Here is a 17,385-nt window from a genome sequence, read left to right as displayed (position 1 = left end):
TCCAGACAGATTTTCTTAGTTTTTTTGTGCCTAGCACAAAATCCTGCACTCAACCCAATAGAACATCTTGGGAATGGATTACAGCAGAAACTGCGAGCCAGAGCAACATAAGTGTCTGACCTCATAAATGCACTTCTGGAAGAATGGTTAAAAAGTCCCATAAACACACCTTATGGAAGTCTTTAGGTGTTGAGGCTCTTGCAGCTGCAAAGGGTGGGGCAACATCATATTAAACCTGATTGATTAAGAATGGGATGTTGCTCAAGTTCATATGTGTGTGAAGGCAGATAAGTGAATACTTTGGGTAATATAACATAGTTTAGAGTATTATTACAGAATGTTTTGCTGATGTCTTGCTTAAAATTTTGAAAACTCCCCCAAACATGTCAATCGATCAATCACCTCCAAGGCAGGGATTATTAGTATTAGTAGTAATATTAGTCCTACTGATTAAGAGTATTTGTTAACAACTGAAACATGACCCTGCCATTCACGATGCGATTTAAAAGCTCTATTTCATGTAAATTAAAACAGTGAAAACAAAGTGAAGATTCAAAAATTTACATGTTGTGTTGGGGCAAATTACTTGTTGGTTCATTACACTTACGGCAACACAAAATAAGCGTCACAATGCGGAATTGTTTCAGGAACCACCGTGGAACTGTTTTGGGTCTGGTCTCCACCAGGGAAATATCTCAGTAAGGTTGTGGGATGTTAAACCAAATTAATGAGCTGCAAGAGATCAAAATACTTAGCAGAGAATTGATTGTTTTGGATTTTTTTTTTTTAAATATCATAATGAATGTTTAAGTATTATGTTTGAGCAGATGGTTACTCTCCACCTTGTGGATTTCTTTGTGATGCATTTCAATTAAAATCCATGTTTATGATGTTTCTTTTTCATCCCATCTCTAGCTGCAGTGTGTTTGCTTTGAATAGAACACTTCTTGCAGGACAAACTGAAGATTTTCAAGTAATTTTATCATAATTTCCACATTTCAAAACTAACACTCAAGGGTGTCTGGCTGTGTGCACTTGCTACGGTTCTGCTTTTACCGTCTTTGGTTACTGTAGCCTTGAAAAGCATAAGGATCACTTCTTGATACAGGTCAGTGCTCTGCCTCTGTGACCTACACATTTGATGTATCTTCCTTTAGCTTTAATGAGCACTTTACTGTGACATTGTCTTTGATCCCCCCCCCCCCCCCCCCCTCCTTTGTGTGCCTGGTTTAGATCTGGTCCACATGGACGTCTTTACACTGCATCAATTGGCAATCAATTCTGTTTCTTTCACATGTCTTCTAAAAAGCAACAAACATGTGTTGCAAACTAACTTATTGTACACGCCGCAGTACTCATAGCCACACCTGCTCTTGTAGAGAACTGTACTCAGATTGATGAATGATTTATTTGAAATTGTAAATATAAGCTTTGGGGACTTACACTCCACTCTGCCTGTGAGTTTTGGAGCATTGAAACACGTGTTCTAAAAACAACCTAAAATGCTGTTTGAACCCACGGAGGTAATAAGCAATGACACTCTCCACTAAAAAAAAATATCATCTTTTATTCAAAACTTGCATAAAAGGAAAAGTTGAATCTGTGCTTCCACACAAACTTTAAATGGTTAGCTACAATGCTGCTTATAACAGGCAAGCAGAAAAATCCCTCTTTCCAGAAACACCAAAAAGACTGTCTGTTCCTATTAGGTAGTTGTCCTTCACAAGTCTTCGTGGCTGCAAGGCAGGGTCAGAAGAAAAGGCACCCAATCCCGAGACATGATGATGAAACTGTGACAAATCAACTCATTCTTCCACTCCAGATTCTGCGAGTCTCTGTGCCACGGGATTTCAGTTTCCCTTTGAGTTTAGGAGCCAGCGAATCTCGCGACTCAATGGTGTTCATTTCTCTAATCCAATCCCTGCATAAAACCTCCCTTTGAACGTCTACAGAAAATCTGAAAGGCAGCACATATCCCTCCCTCCTTTCGCCCGCTCTCTGATCCGCGCTCAGTGTCCGACGCACAAGCGCTTGGATAGAGCGGGGATAGAGCAGATCTAATTAAGTTTGCTGATGGTGAAAGTGATGATTACTCTGCAGGAAAAAAGGGGGGAGAGTGAGGAAGAGGGCAGAGAAGATAACGAGAATAACTGAGGGGTGGCGTTGGGGGGTGAATACACCCTCCCCGCTTCTCCTCCTCATCTCCCCCTTCCTCTTCGTCATGATGATGATCACCGACACCATCATTAAAGACATTATTCAAATAATTCAAATATTTTCGGGAGTCATTTGCTACTAAAATAATACCATCCATCCCCTCCATTCGCTTCCGGAGTGTGATGATTATACCTATTTGAGCATTTTACATTTAGTGTATTGGCTCTGTTTTACTCTAAAATACTCATGAAATCTTAGTTCAAACTGAGCTAATTTCACTTTCATAACCCAACTTTTCTGAAACGTAGCTGTTGTTATTATTTTCCCAGTTTTGACTGAAAAACTGCTCCTGCCATACATCAGCCAGAATCAGACCATAAACGTGAGGCCACTCGACTTTTTAAAGCTGGCATTTTATCCGGATTTCCTCCTGTTTTGTTCTTTTCGCCTCCACTCTAATTTGTATTGATCCGAACTGCAGGTGACTTCTATCGCTTTTTCTGAAATGAGGCATCTGTCTCAAGCACACTAGCCTTCTCTGACCATCCCCTCATCCAGCCTCCCCCTCCACCCCCTACCCCTCCTGAACACCTCCTACTTTCACTTCCTCCAGTTACGTCCCAACCAACCGGGTGTGTGCTAGATGCTGGAATAAATTACATTGCGACGCTATGGTACAGGAGGGAGGGAGAGAGAGAGAGAGAGGAGAGCGAGAGCACCCCTAATGCCATTCACACATTCCGTTCGCTGGGAGTCCAGGCACTGTCAGCATCATCATCAGCTGTCCCTGCGCCCTGCATGCGCCCCGAGCGCGCCCCTCTAGCAGAGAGCAGAAATGAGTTAAGAGGACGGAGGCTCGCCACGCTTCTCCCACCCGCGCATTCACCGAATCCAAGTCACAGCGGTGTGTTGAAGTGACCAGTCTGTCTGTGAGTTTTTTGACCCCGTCATCTTAAACGCGTTGCGGTCGCTGGAGTGGACCTACAGTGCGGAGCGCACACCGCTGGAGATACCGCTGTGAGAGAGAGAGAGGAGCGCGCTCTGAGGAGGTTGGATGTTTTGTTCCCCAGATTGTTCGCGAGTTTGAATTTGTGAGCGAAATTTTTTCTACAACAACAAAAACAACAAAAATCGTATTTATTTTTTTCAAATGCCGCCCAGTCTGCACGCCCAGCTGAGCCCAACTTCACGGTCCTATCAGGGGATTTTGCGGAGACTAATTCCAACCAGTCACGGACTCCAGTACTTGCAGAATCAGGTAAAAAACAAACAAACAAATAAAACAACAACATTAAACCTTTTAATAATAACCGACCTAAGGTAGAGAAATGAAATATTTAGATTTTTTTTTGTAGGTTACGTCGTCCAAAATAAATTCTAAACTCACCTTTTTCATTAGCTTTACTTTCCACAATGCAACCTCTAAAATATTTGTTCTGGTCTGGCGCTACTTGACAAATGAGCCCTCTCAGTTCACCTTTGTTCCCCTCATCCCAAACCAAAATTACTAATTAGTGCCCTCTGTGTCCACGTTGTCTCAATTGCTCTCCGTCTGCCTCTTTCTCCTCCTTCCAGCGGGACTCGTCAGCAGTGCAGGGAGAATGAGGAGTCACCGGGGCCGGGGGAAACAGCATGAGTGGCCCGTGCATCTCCATTAGACTGACGGCCCTCATGTTTCTATGGAAGTGGTTATCACTAAGCCTGCTCCAGAGCTGGTTGGTAGCAGGGGCCAGTGCTGCGGACCCTGCCGGGTCAGGCTTCAGCGGCTCCACTGGGCCCCTGGGCTGGCTCCTTTCAGACAAAGGTCCTTTTCACAACTCGCAGGAGTTTGTTGATTTCACAGAGCGCTACCAGCAGGGATTCACCACCAAGTACAAGATATACAGGTGAGAGACGGCAGTGGTTGTGCCAGCTGACTGCTGCAGAGCTTACATACCTGAAATCAAGGCTGTTTTTGTCAAGTCAAATAGGCTAAATGTAATTATTCTGATTCATGTGGTCTTGCTTGGAGTTTCCCCCTTTCTCCTTCTTCTTTAGAAAAGAGTATACTAAGCCTAAGGGTATACAAAACAAGAGATTAGGGTATACTTTTCTTTAGTCTATAAAAGATGCAGATTTAGTGGGTGGTGAACTGGGGGATGATGTATTGAAAAGATTACTTTGCATACAAATAAAAGCACTGCGTGCAGTTTGCACACATGCAAGCATCTTTGGGTGCGACTGTTTGCCTTTTTTGATGGTAGCAACGACATATGGTTTGAGTATGATACAAACTCTCAAAATGCTGCATATCAGTGGGAACTCGAAGTGAAGATACTGCAGGGGGGTTTGGGCAAAGCAGTGGGACATAAGAGATATCTGGCTGAGCTCGCTGATGTGTGACAGGATGGATTCAAAAAGTGTGCGGTGTGAAGTGTAGTGGGTGTGTGCTTTCGAAGCAGCGGGGTATTGTTTGAAAGCTTGCTGTGATGTAATTTTTCTTTAGTTGTTTTTATTTTATTTCCCGACAGGAGTAGAAAACACTGAGAATTTCAGAGATGAAAACTAAAAATATTACTCAGCGGTCTCTTGGTTTGGATATATGGCATAAAATGGTGTACAACACCCATTGGGTTTTTTTTTCTCCATTTCCACAGCTTGCGTTACAAAGGAAAGGAAGGCGATTTTGCCACTGTCACCAGAGTTAACACATTTAGCAGATTTTTTTAAAAGTCTTTTACACAAGTGAGTGTACGAGCTGTCATATTTCCCTAAGCTTTGCTGTCTTCGGAATAGAAACGTACCTCCAACATTCAGAGTGTGCACTGAAACCGAGACTGATGAAATTCTGTTAGGCTGTGGGTTCAGTCAGCGTGACTTAGCACAGACTGAAAGGGCAAAGTCTGGTGTATGTTTGTTTGATGGCTGTATCATCTTATGCAGTCTATAAATCACCATCCAAAGTAGACTGTGTGAGCATTCCTGTTTTGACTTCAGGGTGTGAATGTCCTCTGGAGGTTGGAATAAAAAAAATCCTTGTTTTTGATGTACGTAAACGTAAACAATTTTTTTTTAAAGCGCATTCTTGACTACACATCTTTTGTGAAAAACTGATGTTCCAACAACAATGGCTGAAGATGCTCCACGATATGTGAGAGTGCAACTAGGTGTGCTTACTTGAGTGTCTGTATTTGCGCCGGTGTGTGCCAGGTAAGTGCTTTGATAGTCATAGATGAGAGTAATGCCGGGCTGTCCTCAGCCGTGTGGCAGAGGAGCTGTTGCCAGCTGAACAGAGGTTTGACTGACACTGGCATTTAGCAGCTGACAGGGGCGACAATGCCAGGCAAAGACAGAGAATGTAGCGCTGCTGGCTCCCCAACATCCATCATTTCCTCCTTCACTGCCTCTCTGTTGGCATCGTCTTTCCATTTCTCAGGACGTCTTCATATCTGCTTTTCTCCTTGCTTGCTCTTGTGCCCTCCTGCCCTTTCTGCACCCAACCCAAGTGCTGCAAATCTAACATTTGCACACAGCTAAAACATGCGCTCAGATTTTTGGCCAACTTCTAAACAACATTTTCTTACAGACAGTATGACTTTTTTTTGACCATCAATTGAATATCTGATAATGCAAACTTGACAGGTCTATAACCGTCTTTTCCCCTCAGGCTACAATGGCCTTTTCAGTTTTGCTCTAGAACAGTACGATACCTAATTAGAGCAGAAATCTAATAGAAACTCAAGTGAAAAAGGTGAAATATCACCATGTTGAATAGAGTTCCTGCATTGTCATTTAGTTTCCTGAGCTGAAAAAGAAAAAAGCACAACTCTTTCGAAGCTTTAAATATCTTGCACTCCTGGCACTGTCATCCTTCACTGAGCAGCTGAGGATGCTGAGGAATGAAGAGATCAGAAGTGCCTTCAAACTGCAGTGGGATGTGCTGTTTGTTTGGGTTGCGTGGCTCATAAAAGACTCGTGAATTTTAAATCTTTTTTATTTAAAAAAAGAAAAATCTAGGCAAAAATAATCTTTCGTATTGACCGACAACAGCGTCCCGCTCCTTGCAGACACTATTATGGGTCAGTAAAAGTCCCTTTATTGCCTCTTGAAGCACCAACACTGTGTGTCAGTCCCAAACTGAAGCTGGCCTCAATTTGGAGAGCTTTCCTTAGTGCTTGTGTGGATTCCACACCTCCTAAGTATAAAGTATATGTACAATACTGGCATGCACACCTAAAGACAGATGAGACATAGCAATATGAACTCAGTCTCAGTATTCACCGGGTATGAGGGAGGTTAAATTTAAACATTAAAATGTAAACCCCGTCTCTTCCTTTATCTCCATGTCTCTGTCAAGTTCTTTTTTTTTTCCTGCCCCCTCTCCCTACCTCCCTTACTCCTTTTCTTCCTCCCTTGTCGAATGATCTCAAACCAATTGCTCTCCCTTGCTCATAAATATTCTCCAGAGCTCAGTTGGCCTTTCCCGTCAGGGGGCAGGGGAGAGGGAGTCAGGGAATGAGGGAGAGGGCTGTAGGAGATGGAGTACAAAAGGAGAGAGCGAGAGTAAGAGAGAGAGAAGAGAGGAAACACAGCTTTATCCCCCCCTGCCGGCAGGTCATTGCACCAGAACAGCTTGTAGTCTTTTCCAATTATATCCTTTTTTTGTTTTTCCTCCAAAAATGAACAATTTAGTTGAGTATTATTCCGAGTAAAAGTTGTAAGGTTTTTCTTTTCCTTTTTTCCCCATCGCCTGCCAGGAGTGCATTAAAAAGCAGATTAAAAAGCTTGGAGATTTACAGCTTTATGTCGCAGCAGTGTAAATGTGAAACATTGTAACAAATGTGATTTTCAGACTGCAAATCCTCTGAGTGAAAGAAAGAAGTTCTCTCTTTTCAAGGTCTGATCAAACGCAATAATATAATGGATTCAGTGAATTCAAAAGCAGTGAAAAACAGGCATAGAGGCACTTAACGATATTACTTGCAATGTGATTGGAGAAAAAAATACACCTGTTATGTCAGGCATAATGGGGGTTTTAAAATGCCCGTTTATTCACTCGCTCTTTCTCTTCTCCCGGCGTGCGTCGCAAATCTCGCAACAGCTTTGTGGCTTTTATTTTATTACTGATGGTAGTTGGATGATTCCAACTTTCCTTGTCCGGCTTGTACATCTTGGTTTATTTGAAAAGCAAGTGAAGCAATAAACAGCATTTCTTTTCACTGCTCCTTGTTCACACTGATAGTGCGAGATGAGATTTTAAGATATTTCTGTGCAGTTGCTGAATACATGTGCATCATTGCTGGAGGGGAGGCTGTAAAATTAACAAAAGTATGCTTCAGATTAATTATTGAGCAGCTCTCGGTGTTGAGAAATCATCTCTGCACATGTGAGAAGCTCTTGCGCCATGATTTCTTGAGTGCAGTCGAGCCATATCCACAGACAGTAGCATATTAGTCAAAATGTCACCTCCTCCCTTCTTCTTCTTCATGGGCCATAACTTTTATATCACGCCTCATCTCCTGTGTTTTCTCCTCTCTTTTCTCCTGTCAGCCTAGTAGCTATTACACTGACTTCATTTGATATAAGGAGTCGTCTCTTGTAATTATGGAGTGATTAGTGTTTCAATTATATGCAGACATGTTTGTGGAGAGGATAGGCTGCCAAGGCATGATGTTCACAATACCTGTCATTTGACTTAGCCTATTGTCGTGTTTATGACTTTGCTATTGTGTTCTGAATGTTTTAGATGGGAAAGCACATTTAAAAGAGATTATGAAATGGGACGGAATAAATGGGTTTACAACTGCAATGGAAAAGCAATGAACAGAAGAGAACAAAACAGAAGAACAAAAGGAAGAAAGAGCAAAGCAATGTAATATCACAGTGCAATGCATCATGATACATAGTAAACAATGCCATTAAATACTATCAGTGCTCCTGAGAAGATTATCTAATTTAAAACAAACAAAAAAACAAACAAACAAACAAAAACTCTCCTAAAGCCTCTGATAAAGACTAAATTGTCAAGTTGCCATTTTTTTAAGAAAATCTTGTTTCCATACAATGTGAGGGCACGTTAGATGGCAAGAATTACTATTTAATTAGTCAAATTAACAGTTTTTTATGCTTGCATTCAGGAAGTAACCAATTTAACTTTATAACAAAGATGTGGAAGAGTGTACCGTAGTAAATGCTGTGTCTCCATATACTTTGATAATTACCCTTTCTATTTTTAGTATGTAAGTGTTTTCACACTGTCAAATACAGCCGGATGAAGTCTGCTGCAAGGAACCAGATGGCAGTGAGAAACTTAAATATTAAATTCTGTACCCCTCGAACCCTCAGTGGTAACCATCTTGACTCTGCAATGGAAAAGAGACCATCACAATTTTTTCTGCCAGTAGAAAAAGGATAGAAAGTGGCTTTGTAGCTAGCTATCTTGCTAACGGTCTCAGATGTTTGGTTTTTGGGTTTTCTTTTTACCATTTCAGGCAAAATCAGACATATGCATCTGTTCTGGTGCTGTTATGTGTTTGTTTAAGTTATACTGTTAAACTTTGTAAGAGAAATGTTCACAACAGCTAGCATGACAGTCACAAATACTGTAAATGTCATATCAAGAACATGCACAGTCACCTCAATACACTTCAAAATGGAGATACATTAAAAGTCTAGATGGTTGTGTGCAATGTTCAAAGTACATTTAAATGCAAAATAATTCAACAAGTAGTTTTAGGACTTAATCAACTCAATAAATAAACAAGACAGTTTTTCAGACACGCTGTAACATTTCTATAATGATTTATTGCAAGGTATCTGCTGTCCATTTATCAAACCGTTTTTGTTTTTTGTTTTTTAATTTTTGAGGGTTAGATGCCAATGCTTCAAAAATTTTTACCCCCTCACACACACACAACACTGCACAGACTCTGGAATTCTATGAAGAAAATATAGACCAGCTGCTATATGATTTATGTTCACTGTTGCACATCAGAAACAGTGAACATGCAAATTACAACCAAAAGTGAGACAGCCAGCTCCAGAGCACCCTTTGATCAGCTGTCACCCAGGTCTTCAAACTTAAGACCTTCTCTTTTATAAAGACAAGATGTCAGATGTGACCCTGGATTCCTTTTGAAAGGTAAAACACAGATCAGTTGTCAGAACAGTGACACATGTAGCTTTAAATTGCATCACACGTTAATATAAAAGTATCAAAATGTGCATTAGGGCAACTTACATTCCACAGGTCGTATATCAGGACTAAAAATCTATGAAGAACCGGGATGCATAATGTCAGAACTGCATTTTAAGGGACTCTCCATAATGCCCACTTTAACAAAACCCATTTCTAATCCATCATCTTGAAGAAGTTCGACCTTAAGAATTAAAAGGAAGCATAAACAATTTCCCTTTGCCTGGAATGTAGGTGCTTATTGGGGACATCTCCAAAAAGACTGGAGGAAATAAAAAAGCTCTTACAGAGGACAAAAGGACTGTTATGAATCTATTACTGCTTTCTTTTCTGTTACTGACTCATACGGCAGTCCATATCCAAGCACTATGTCTTTTAATCATATTTGCTCTTTTGATTGATCTATCAGTCTGTATGTTCTGCAATCAGTTAGAAATCTTAATAATGTTTAATGACTCATCCATAGAACCAAATATCCTATAATCATAGAAAGCGCAATAACTTTTCCAGAAACTAATATCTCTATGCACACCCATTCCAGTTTTGCAGTAGAAATCGAGATTCTTCAGCCCAAACCATGTCTTTTCATTCTGCTGTTGTCCAGTTTTGGTGAGCTTGTGTGAATTGTAGCCTCAGTTTCTTGTTCTTAGCTGAGAAGGGTGGCACCCAGAGTCTTCTGCTGCTGTTATCCTATTTAAAGGTTGGGTGTGTTGTATGTTCACAGATTCTCTTCTATATACCGTAGTTGTATTGAGTGGTTATTTGAGTCTGGTCATTTTCCCCTGATCAGTGATAAGGCATTAAAATGCTTCCCCTTTTGTGGGCTTCATACTCTGCATGGTGGAATCTGCTATGAAACGAAACGGCATCAAGATTTAGAATCTGCCAGAGTAAGAACCTCTGAGCATATCTTGTCCTTGGAGGACAGGGCCAACTTCACACCCGATCAGATCTGCACACTGTTAGACCTCTGCCTCACCACTACATATTTCAAATACAACGAAGGCTTCTACAGACAAAAACATGGCTGTGCCATGGGCTCCCCCATGTCACCTATTGTAGCCAACCTTCACATGGAGGAAGTGGAAAGGGAGGCTCTTGGCTCTTTCAAAAGAAGAGTACCCAGCCACTGGTACAGATATGTAGACGACACCTGGGTCAATATCGAAACACAAGAAGTGGAATCCTTCACTGCGCACATTAGCGCTGTGGATAAAAACATCAAGTTCACCAGGGAAGACACAAAGGACAACTGTTTGCCTTTCCTGGACTGCGCTGTGCACATTGAAGAGAACGGCAACCTCAACATCGAAGTTTACTGGAAGCCCACACACACGGACCAGTACCTCCTCTTTGACTCCCATCACCCTTTGGAACACAAACTTGGAGTAATTAGGACCCTACACCACCGGGCAGAACATGTTCCCTCTAACCCTGAAGGAAAAAAGAAGGAACACACACATGTAAAGGAAGCACTCAAAACGTGCGGCTATCCTAAATGGGCGTTCTTAAAGTCAGCAAAGAGGCACAGAAAAGAAGATCAGACACCAGCGAGGGAGGATAAGAAGGACAGACGCAACAACATTGTCATCCCCTATGTAGCCGGTGTATTAGAAAAACTCAGGAGGGTTTTCTCCAAGCACGACATCCCAGTGCACTTCAGACCCAGCAACACGCTCAGACAAAAACTGGTTCACCCAAAAGACAAAACGCCAAAACACAGACTTAACAATGTGGTGTATGCTGTACAGTGCAGCGAGGAATGCCCAGACCTCTACATTGGAGAGACCAAACAGCCACTTCACAAGCGCATGGCACAACACAGAAGAGCCACCTCCACAGGACAAAACTCAGCAGTCCATCTGCATCTTAAGGATAAAGGACACTCTTTCGAGGATGCCAATGTTCACATTTTGGACAGAGAGGACAGATGGTTTGCAAGAGGAGTGAAAGAAGCCATCTATGTCCACTGTGAGCGACCATCTTTGAACAGAGGCGGTGGTTTACGACACCAACTCTCTGCCATCTATAATCCAGTTTTGAGATCCCTTCCCAGACGCCTTAACGCCCACTCACATCCTGGGCCATCTGACCTCAGGAATTCGCTTGATAAGGTGGGGCCAGGTTTCACAATGAGCTCACCCGAAACTCTGGCTGATTGGGACCCACACCCAGTTTCACACCTTGGCTCAGGCGATTAGAGGATCATCAGGGGGTCCTTTTGTCCCTCTGTGGGGGGATACTCCCACTAGCCCAGAGAGTGAGCTGCCTTGGTGGAAGTTTGCACTCTTGGCTCAGTTGTGTCAGCTTGTCAGCCATCAGAAGCCAACACTTCATTTCAATAACCATATAAAACCCATCGTCTGTGGAATGTAGTCAGCTTGTTTACTGATGCTGTTGATTCATTTCTACATTTAAGCATGTTTACTCGCTTTTACATTTCATAGAGCATCCACAATGAATTAACCTGCTTTAAACTACGTTTTCAATTTTGATAATTATAGAACTTTTTATTCAGTTTTTCAGTTAGATGTATAAATTTAAAACTTATTGTTTGCAAATTAGAATTGAACGTTACTGTGTAAAAAAAATAAATGTCAAAAGTTGAACTTGATGCTTTGACAGGTATAAAATAATGTGCTGTACTTAGTTACTGATGCTTGGGGCAATATAACCACTGTCTTTGTTTACAGATTGGAGGACATTGAGTAAGTTTATGTGGTAATATGTATTTTTCTCCCCAACAAAAGAGTGGACTGTTAAATATTATTCTAAACAGAAAAAGTGTATTTTCCACGTATCCCTATTAGCCATGCAAAATGATAACCCTGATGTGTAGGTCAAAGGTGGAAGTTCAGCCTTGGTTTCTTTACAGCATGAGCCCAGTTCCCTTTTTAGGGGGATCAGGGCCATCATGCAGATCAGAAAGAAATGATTAGTAGTTGCAGTATCATGTTAAAAACTGGTGCGAAGTGAGAAAGTGTTCAAATGCGTCATTTTTCTATAACCTATTTTTGTCCTTTAGGATTGCAGGACCGACCAAAATTAGAAGCACTCAGGTTTGATGTAATGTGTTTCATACACCCAAACCAATACTCTATCATTGCACTTTGCTAACAAAGACATTCGATGTCATGAAATCACAGCGACAGATAATTTCGAGCAATTTCAGGACATTAAAAAATCCAAGCTTTTGCCTGTTATGTCTTCTAGATATAAAAAAAACAAAAACTGAATGAATACAGTTGGTTCATTTCATGCTTCATTTATGTTGCCATTTCTTTAAATTCAGAACACATTCCTGTGCTTCTCTTCTGCCTCTCCGCTTGCCTGACATACACAGCCTAATCAAATCTGACCTTGTGCTGGTGAGCGCAGAATGCATTTACGCGCAGAGGCTCCTAACTGCAAGGGTCTTGTTTGTTTATAATCAATATATTATTGTATGGAGTAGTTTCTTTTTTGTATATTTTATTTGACTTCATTGCATTTTATTTTTCTTTCTTTATTTTAAAACCATTACAGGACATATCCAGGGAGATAACGGGTGTTCATGTTCTTCAAATTTCCTTCCATTTTTCCTCTATTCATTCCGGTGAATTGAAGTATGTTCATTATCCTTCAGTTTCGAATACATCCTCAGGAAAGAGGTGGAGCACCCCCTTCTTAATCACCAGTGGCAATGATAGTGACAAGTACTTCCTTCAACTAGAGCTTATGGCTTCTGACAAGTGTGGGATTGGGGAGTTATAAAGGACAGAACAGAGATTTATTGGTTAGAAGTCTATGGAAACAGGTTTTATGAAAATGTCTCTGTATTAGTATTTGAGGCCAAAACTTATGAATTGCTTTGAACACTAATTTACGATTTATAAACCTGCTTGAACATACCGTAGGCACTATTGGGCCTCCTAACAGTGAGCTAGACTTTCGTATTAGGAAAAACAAACTATTAGATTGAAAGCAGAAAAGTCAGTTTTCCTAAATGTCCAACTAATGTCATACCTCAGCACATGCACAACGTTTCCAGATGTGGCTTAAGCCTAGTTTTAGACTTTTTTCACTCCTAAATTTAATTTTAAAGATTAGTTTTAGTTAATTAAACCTAAACTTTTTTAAAATATTTTTTTTAATATTCAAAGTTAGAATTTTAAACTAAAGCCATGTCTCTCTCCTCGTGTGCTTAGATACAAACTATGAACTACAGATTTAGTAAGCAGGGTAAATGATTTTCATTTTGTGATTAAAGTACTTAAAAGCACCAACACAGTCAATTCATTTCACTTCAGTTCATTGATCTGCCAAGATCAGGGAAGTCCACTGCATACACTTGGAATTCATGTATATCAGCTGACCGGTGTAGAAGAAAACAGTTGCTGAAGTTGCTGTCAGGATGCACACACCATCCTTATGCTAAGTTGCACAGATAACTCAATAGATAGAATTGTAATATTAGCAATAGTAAAAGTGTTATATGGCCGTGAAGGCAGCAAAATCTCATATACAGTGGTTCCTCGTTTATCGCGGGAGTTATATTCTAAAAATAACCCGCAATAGGTGAAATCCGTAAAGTAGCCAATGTTATTTTTTACAATTATTATAGATGTTTTAAGGCTGTAAAACACCTCACTACACACTTTATACACTTTTCTCAGAGAGGCATGAACATTTTCACACTTTTCTCTCTTGTTTAAACACTCTCAAAGTTCAAACCTGCGTAGAAAAATACGTCCAGTATTACAGAATAAAACCAAAGGAACCCACGGTTGCCTTTGACGGCGTAAAACTTTTCGTTGACATTGTTGTGTTTGTCGGGGAGAAAACTTACATAGAGTACAGCACTTCAGAGTCACATTGCTATCGATCGAAGATTTACGTAAATCTGACAGGAGACATGGCAGATTGATTGACAGTGGTCTACAGCCAATCAGGACGCAGAACACAATGCGCTGTAAGAAAAAAAAAAGCATGCAAAATTGCACAAAAAATCTGCAAAACAGTGAAGCCTTGAAGGGTGAGCCGCGTTATAGCGAGGGACCACTGTACTGTGGAGATAGAGCAATACATAAATAATAAATTAATTAATCAAAAAATGTGAAGAAAAAGTTCTAATCTTCTCCTGACAGGTTTGTTCACCTGCCATAAAAAAGGAGACCTATTGTACAGTTTCATAGAGAATTATAGGAATGATTTCCTGAACCATTCTTTATGGTAATTGATTAATTTGGTTTAAGTCTAAGGGAGAATGATCCCTGCTGGCCCTGTAGAGTGGAAGGAAGGAAGTGTGATGGATTGTCCGTGATGGAGAGCAGTTTTGTTAAGTGACCTCATGTCCCTCACTGACTCACGCGCCTCCAGATTTTGGCCCAGAATGGTTCCAGCTAGTTTGCTGATCTAGCTGACATATCTGGCATTGCTGCTGCTACTCATTAACACTGTTTTGTCGAAGATTTCTAAGATCTTACTTTACACAGTGCAGTATCTGAGCTTTACAAACACTCCTCATCTCCTTCTCCTACACAGCATCAATGTCAGTCCTCCAGTCCTTTCTGTCATTCAGGTGAATACACAAGTATCTGTAGCTATTTACGGTTTTCAGTCTCCTCAGCCATCTTGGATATTTTTTTAAATTAGAAAAAGGGGAATCTGACAGACAGTCATCATGGCAAAATTACCCAAGGGTCTCCTGGGTGACGTACAGTGGTGTGAAAAAGTATTTTCCCCTTCGTGATTTGTTAATTTGTTAGCATATTTGTCACACTTAGGTTTCAAATCGTCACACAAATTTTAGACAAAAATGACCCAAGTAAGAACCAAACTCACACTGCAGTTTGAAAAGACAATTTCATTTAAGTTATAAGATCTTTCCAAACCTACCAGATCTATGTGAAAAAGCAATTTTCCCCCTTGTTACATCACGAATTAACCACATTTTTGGAAAGAGCATGGGTGTTCATGTTCTTCAGATGAATACTGCCAGACACCTTGAATTAACAAATCACTTAGATTGAACCTGTGTGACAAAGTGAAAAAGATTAAAAGATTTTAAAAAGCAAGACATCATGGTTGGGTAAGGTCAGTGTTCATGATTTAGAAAGAGAGTGGGCATATATGCAGAGCTTGAAGGTGAAAACCACTGCTGATCAAAAGAACACAAAGGCTTGTCTCACATTTGATGAATTTTGGGAAAATATTCCGTGGACTGACATAATACAATTGACAAGTTTTTTGGAAGGTTTAAGGACCATTATATCTGGCTTAAAACTAATACAGTGTTACATAAAAAATACATCATACCAACAGTCAAAAATGGTGGCAGTATTGTAATAGATTCATTAATTCTGCTCCCTACCAAAAAAAGAGAATTTTTGGTCATCAGTTTGTGTCAGTATGTCAGGGTTATGCAGCAGGACAATGACTTAGACAAAGACTTATCAGATTAAGATTATTTTGCATGACCTTTAACAGGCCGTTCATGGTCAAAACCCCTCCAATATGACTGTATATGACTCTGCAAAGCAGTGGGCCAAAATTCCTCCACACTGATGTGAAAGGCTCATTCTCAGGTCTCAAAAACGCTTGATTGCACTTCTTGCTACCAAGGATGCCATAACCAGTTATTAGGTTTGGGGGGCAGTTACTTTTTGGATTGGATAGCTTTTTCACCTTAATAAATTATTGCATTTTGTATTTATTTGGTTGTCTTTGCGTATTTTTATTTATTTTTTTGATGATGTAAATGTGATAAATACGCCAAAAATCAAACTTTTTCAGGGCACTGTATTGTAAGATTCAGATGTAATGATTGCAGTCAGTGACATTAAAACTCAGTCGGATGCTATTTAGAATAAAAAATGACATTTAATTTGTGATTTTGCAGAATTTTACGTGTCCTCTCTTAAGTTCTAAATATGGACCTGTCACTGTAAGAATGTGACTAATAAACCTTTAAAACTGTAAGAAAATTATGGTTATGAGCAGTTACAAGAAGGGAAAAAATGTCTTTGCTGCCTGTTATAAATACTGACTTTGATGGCTTGACTGGCTTTGAATCTTGTCTGATCTACACGATTGTCATGGAAACCCAGAAATAACTGTTGGGTTGACAGTGCCACATGGAAAGACTTTGATAATATATTTAAAATTGATGATGTTTTTAATCAGGCTGTTACTGTTAATTGTTTGTAGTCCCCAGCTTCGATTGCTTCCAGCTTGCCTGTCAAGCGGGCTGATGTTCGTGCTGTAACAGAATTAGCTGTTAAAAAAGGTTTTTACTTGCACAGTAAAGAAGGGACCAGAAAACAGAATGTGCAACTTGTTTTGGGTTTGAATCTTGTGTTCTGAAGATGTATTGTGCAGAGCTACAGTATGTCATACTTTGTAAAAGCTGCTGCGTGCATGCTGTGGACAAAACTGTCACAAAGAGCAGGATTTACTGTAGCTGGTCGCTCTTCAACGAGCTCTTTGATTTATTTGTGTATGAATTTGTGAGGTTAAGTGTGTATACACAGTGTATTGGCCTATTAACAGTATGTGCATACCTCATTATGTAGACAGTGTGAGTCCAGACATTCCTGTGTGAGTCCGCATTTTGTGTGTGTGTGTCTTTGTGTGTGAGAGAGAGAGCGAGAGGGAGAGAGAGAGAGAGACATGTAGTCCCTTGTCAACAATGTTATGACAAACTGCAGCACAAAAGGGATAAGCAGCTTCCATATCAGCAAACCCTGCTGCCAGTCATGATCTTGCTCTCTCGAGCTGCCCTTGCTTTCTATTATCAGAGGTGTAGTTGTATTCATGGAAGCCACAAATCATTAATGGCAGCTGCCTATTTGGGAAAGCTTTTGCTTCTTACAATATGCAGTATTTCACAGTTTCTCAAAACTGGTCTTTAAAAAATTAAAAGTTAAAATGAATGCTTCCTCTTTCTTCCAAGAAAACTTTAAGTGTTAAAGCCTTGCTAAAAAGGGAACATGAAAAATGAAACTGACAGTGCCTATTTTATCCAAATTGTTCATTTAAAATTGTGTAGAGCTGTAAAAATGGTTTTTCTTTGG

General features: G+C 40.3%; 1 protein-coding gene across 2 annotated transcripts in view; it reads left to right on the top strand.

The window, feature by feature from the left end:
* The first annotated feature begins 2,796 nt into the window (after positions 1-2,796).
* Positions 2,797-17,385, top strand: part of LOC113008657 (BMP/retinoic acid-inducible neural-specific protein 3-like) — a 75,891-nt gene continuing 61,302 nt past the window's right edge. The window contains exons 1-3 of one of the 2 annotated variants that reach the window (XM_026146233.1): positions 2,797-3,206; positions 3,319-3,415; positions 3,733-4,043. In XM_026146233.1, the coding sequence (XP_026002018.1) occupies positions 3,790-4,043 (254 nt within the window). In that variant the 5' untranslated portion in view covers positions 2,797-3,206; positions 3,319-3,415; positions 3,733-3,789. Of the gene's footprint in view, positions 3,416-3,732; positions 4,044-17,385 lie in introns of both variants that reach the window. The other variant, XM_026146232.1, reaches the window with a different exon arrangement.

This window comes from Astatotilapia calliptera, chromosome 17 (genome assembly GCF_900246225.1).
Source record: "Astatotilapia calliptera chromosome 17, fAstCal1.2, whole genome shotgun sequence".
In the NCBI taxonomy this organism is placed as follows: Eukaryota; Metazoa; Chordata; class Actinopteri; order Cichliformes; family Cichlidae; genus Astatotilapia; species Astatotilapia calliptera.
The sequence above is the reverse complement of the archived record's forward strand: the minus strand, read 5'-3'. Positions and strand labels throughout refer to the sequence as shown.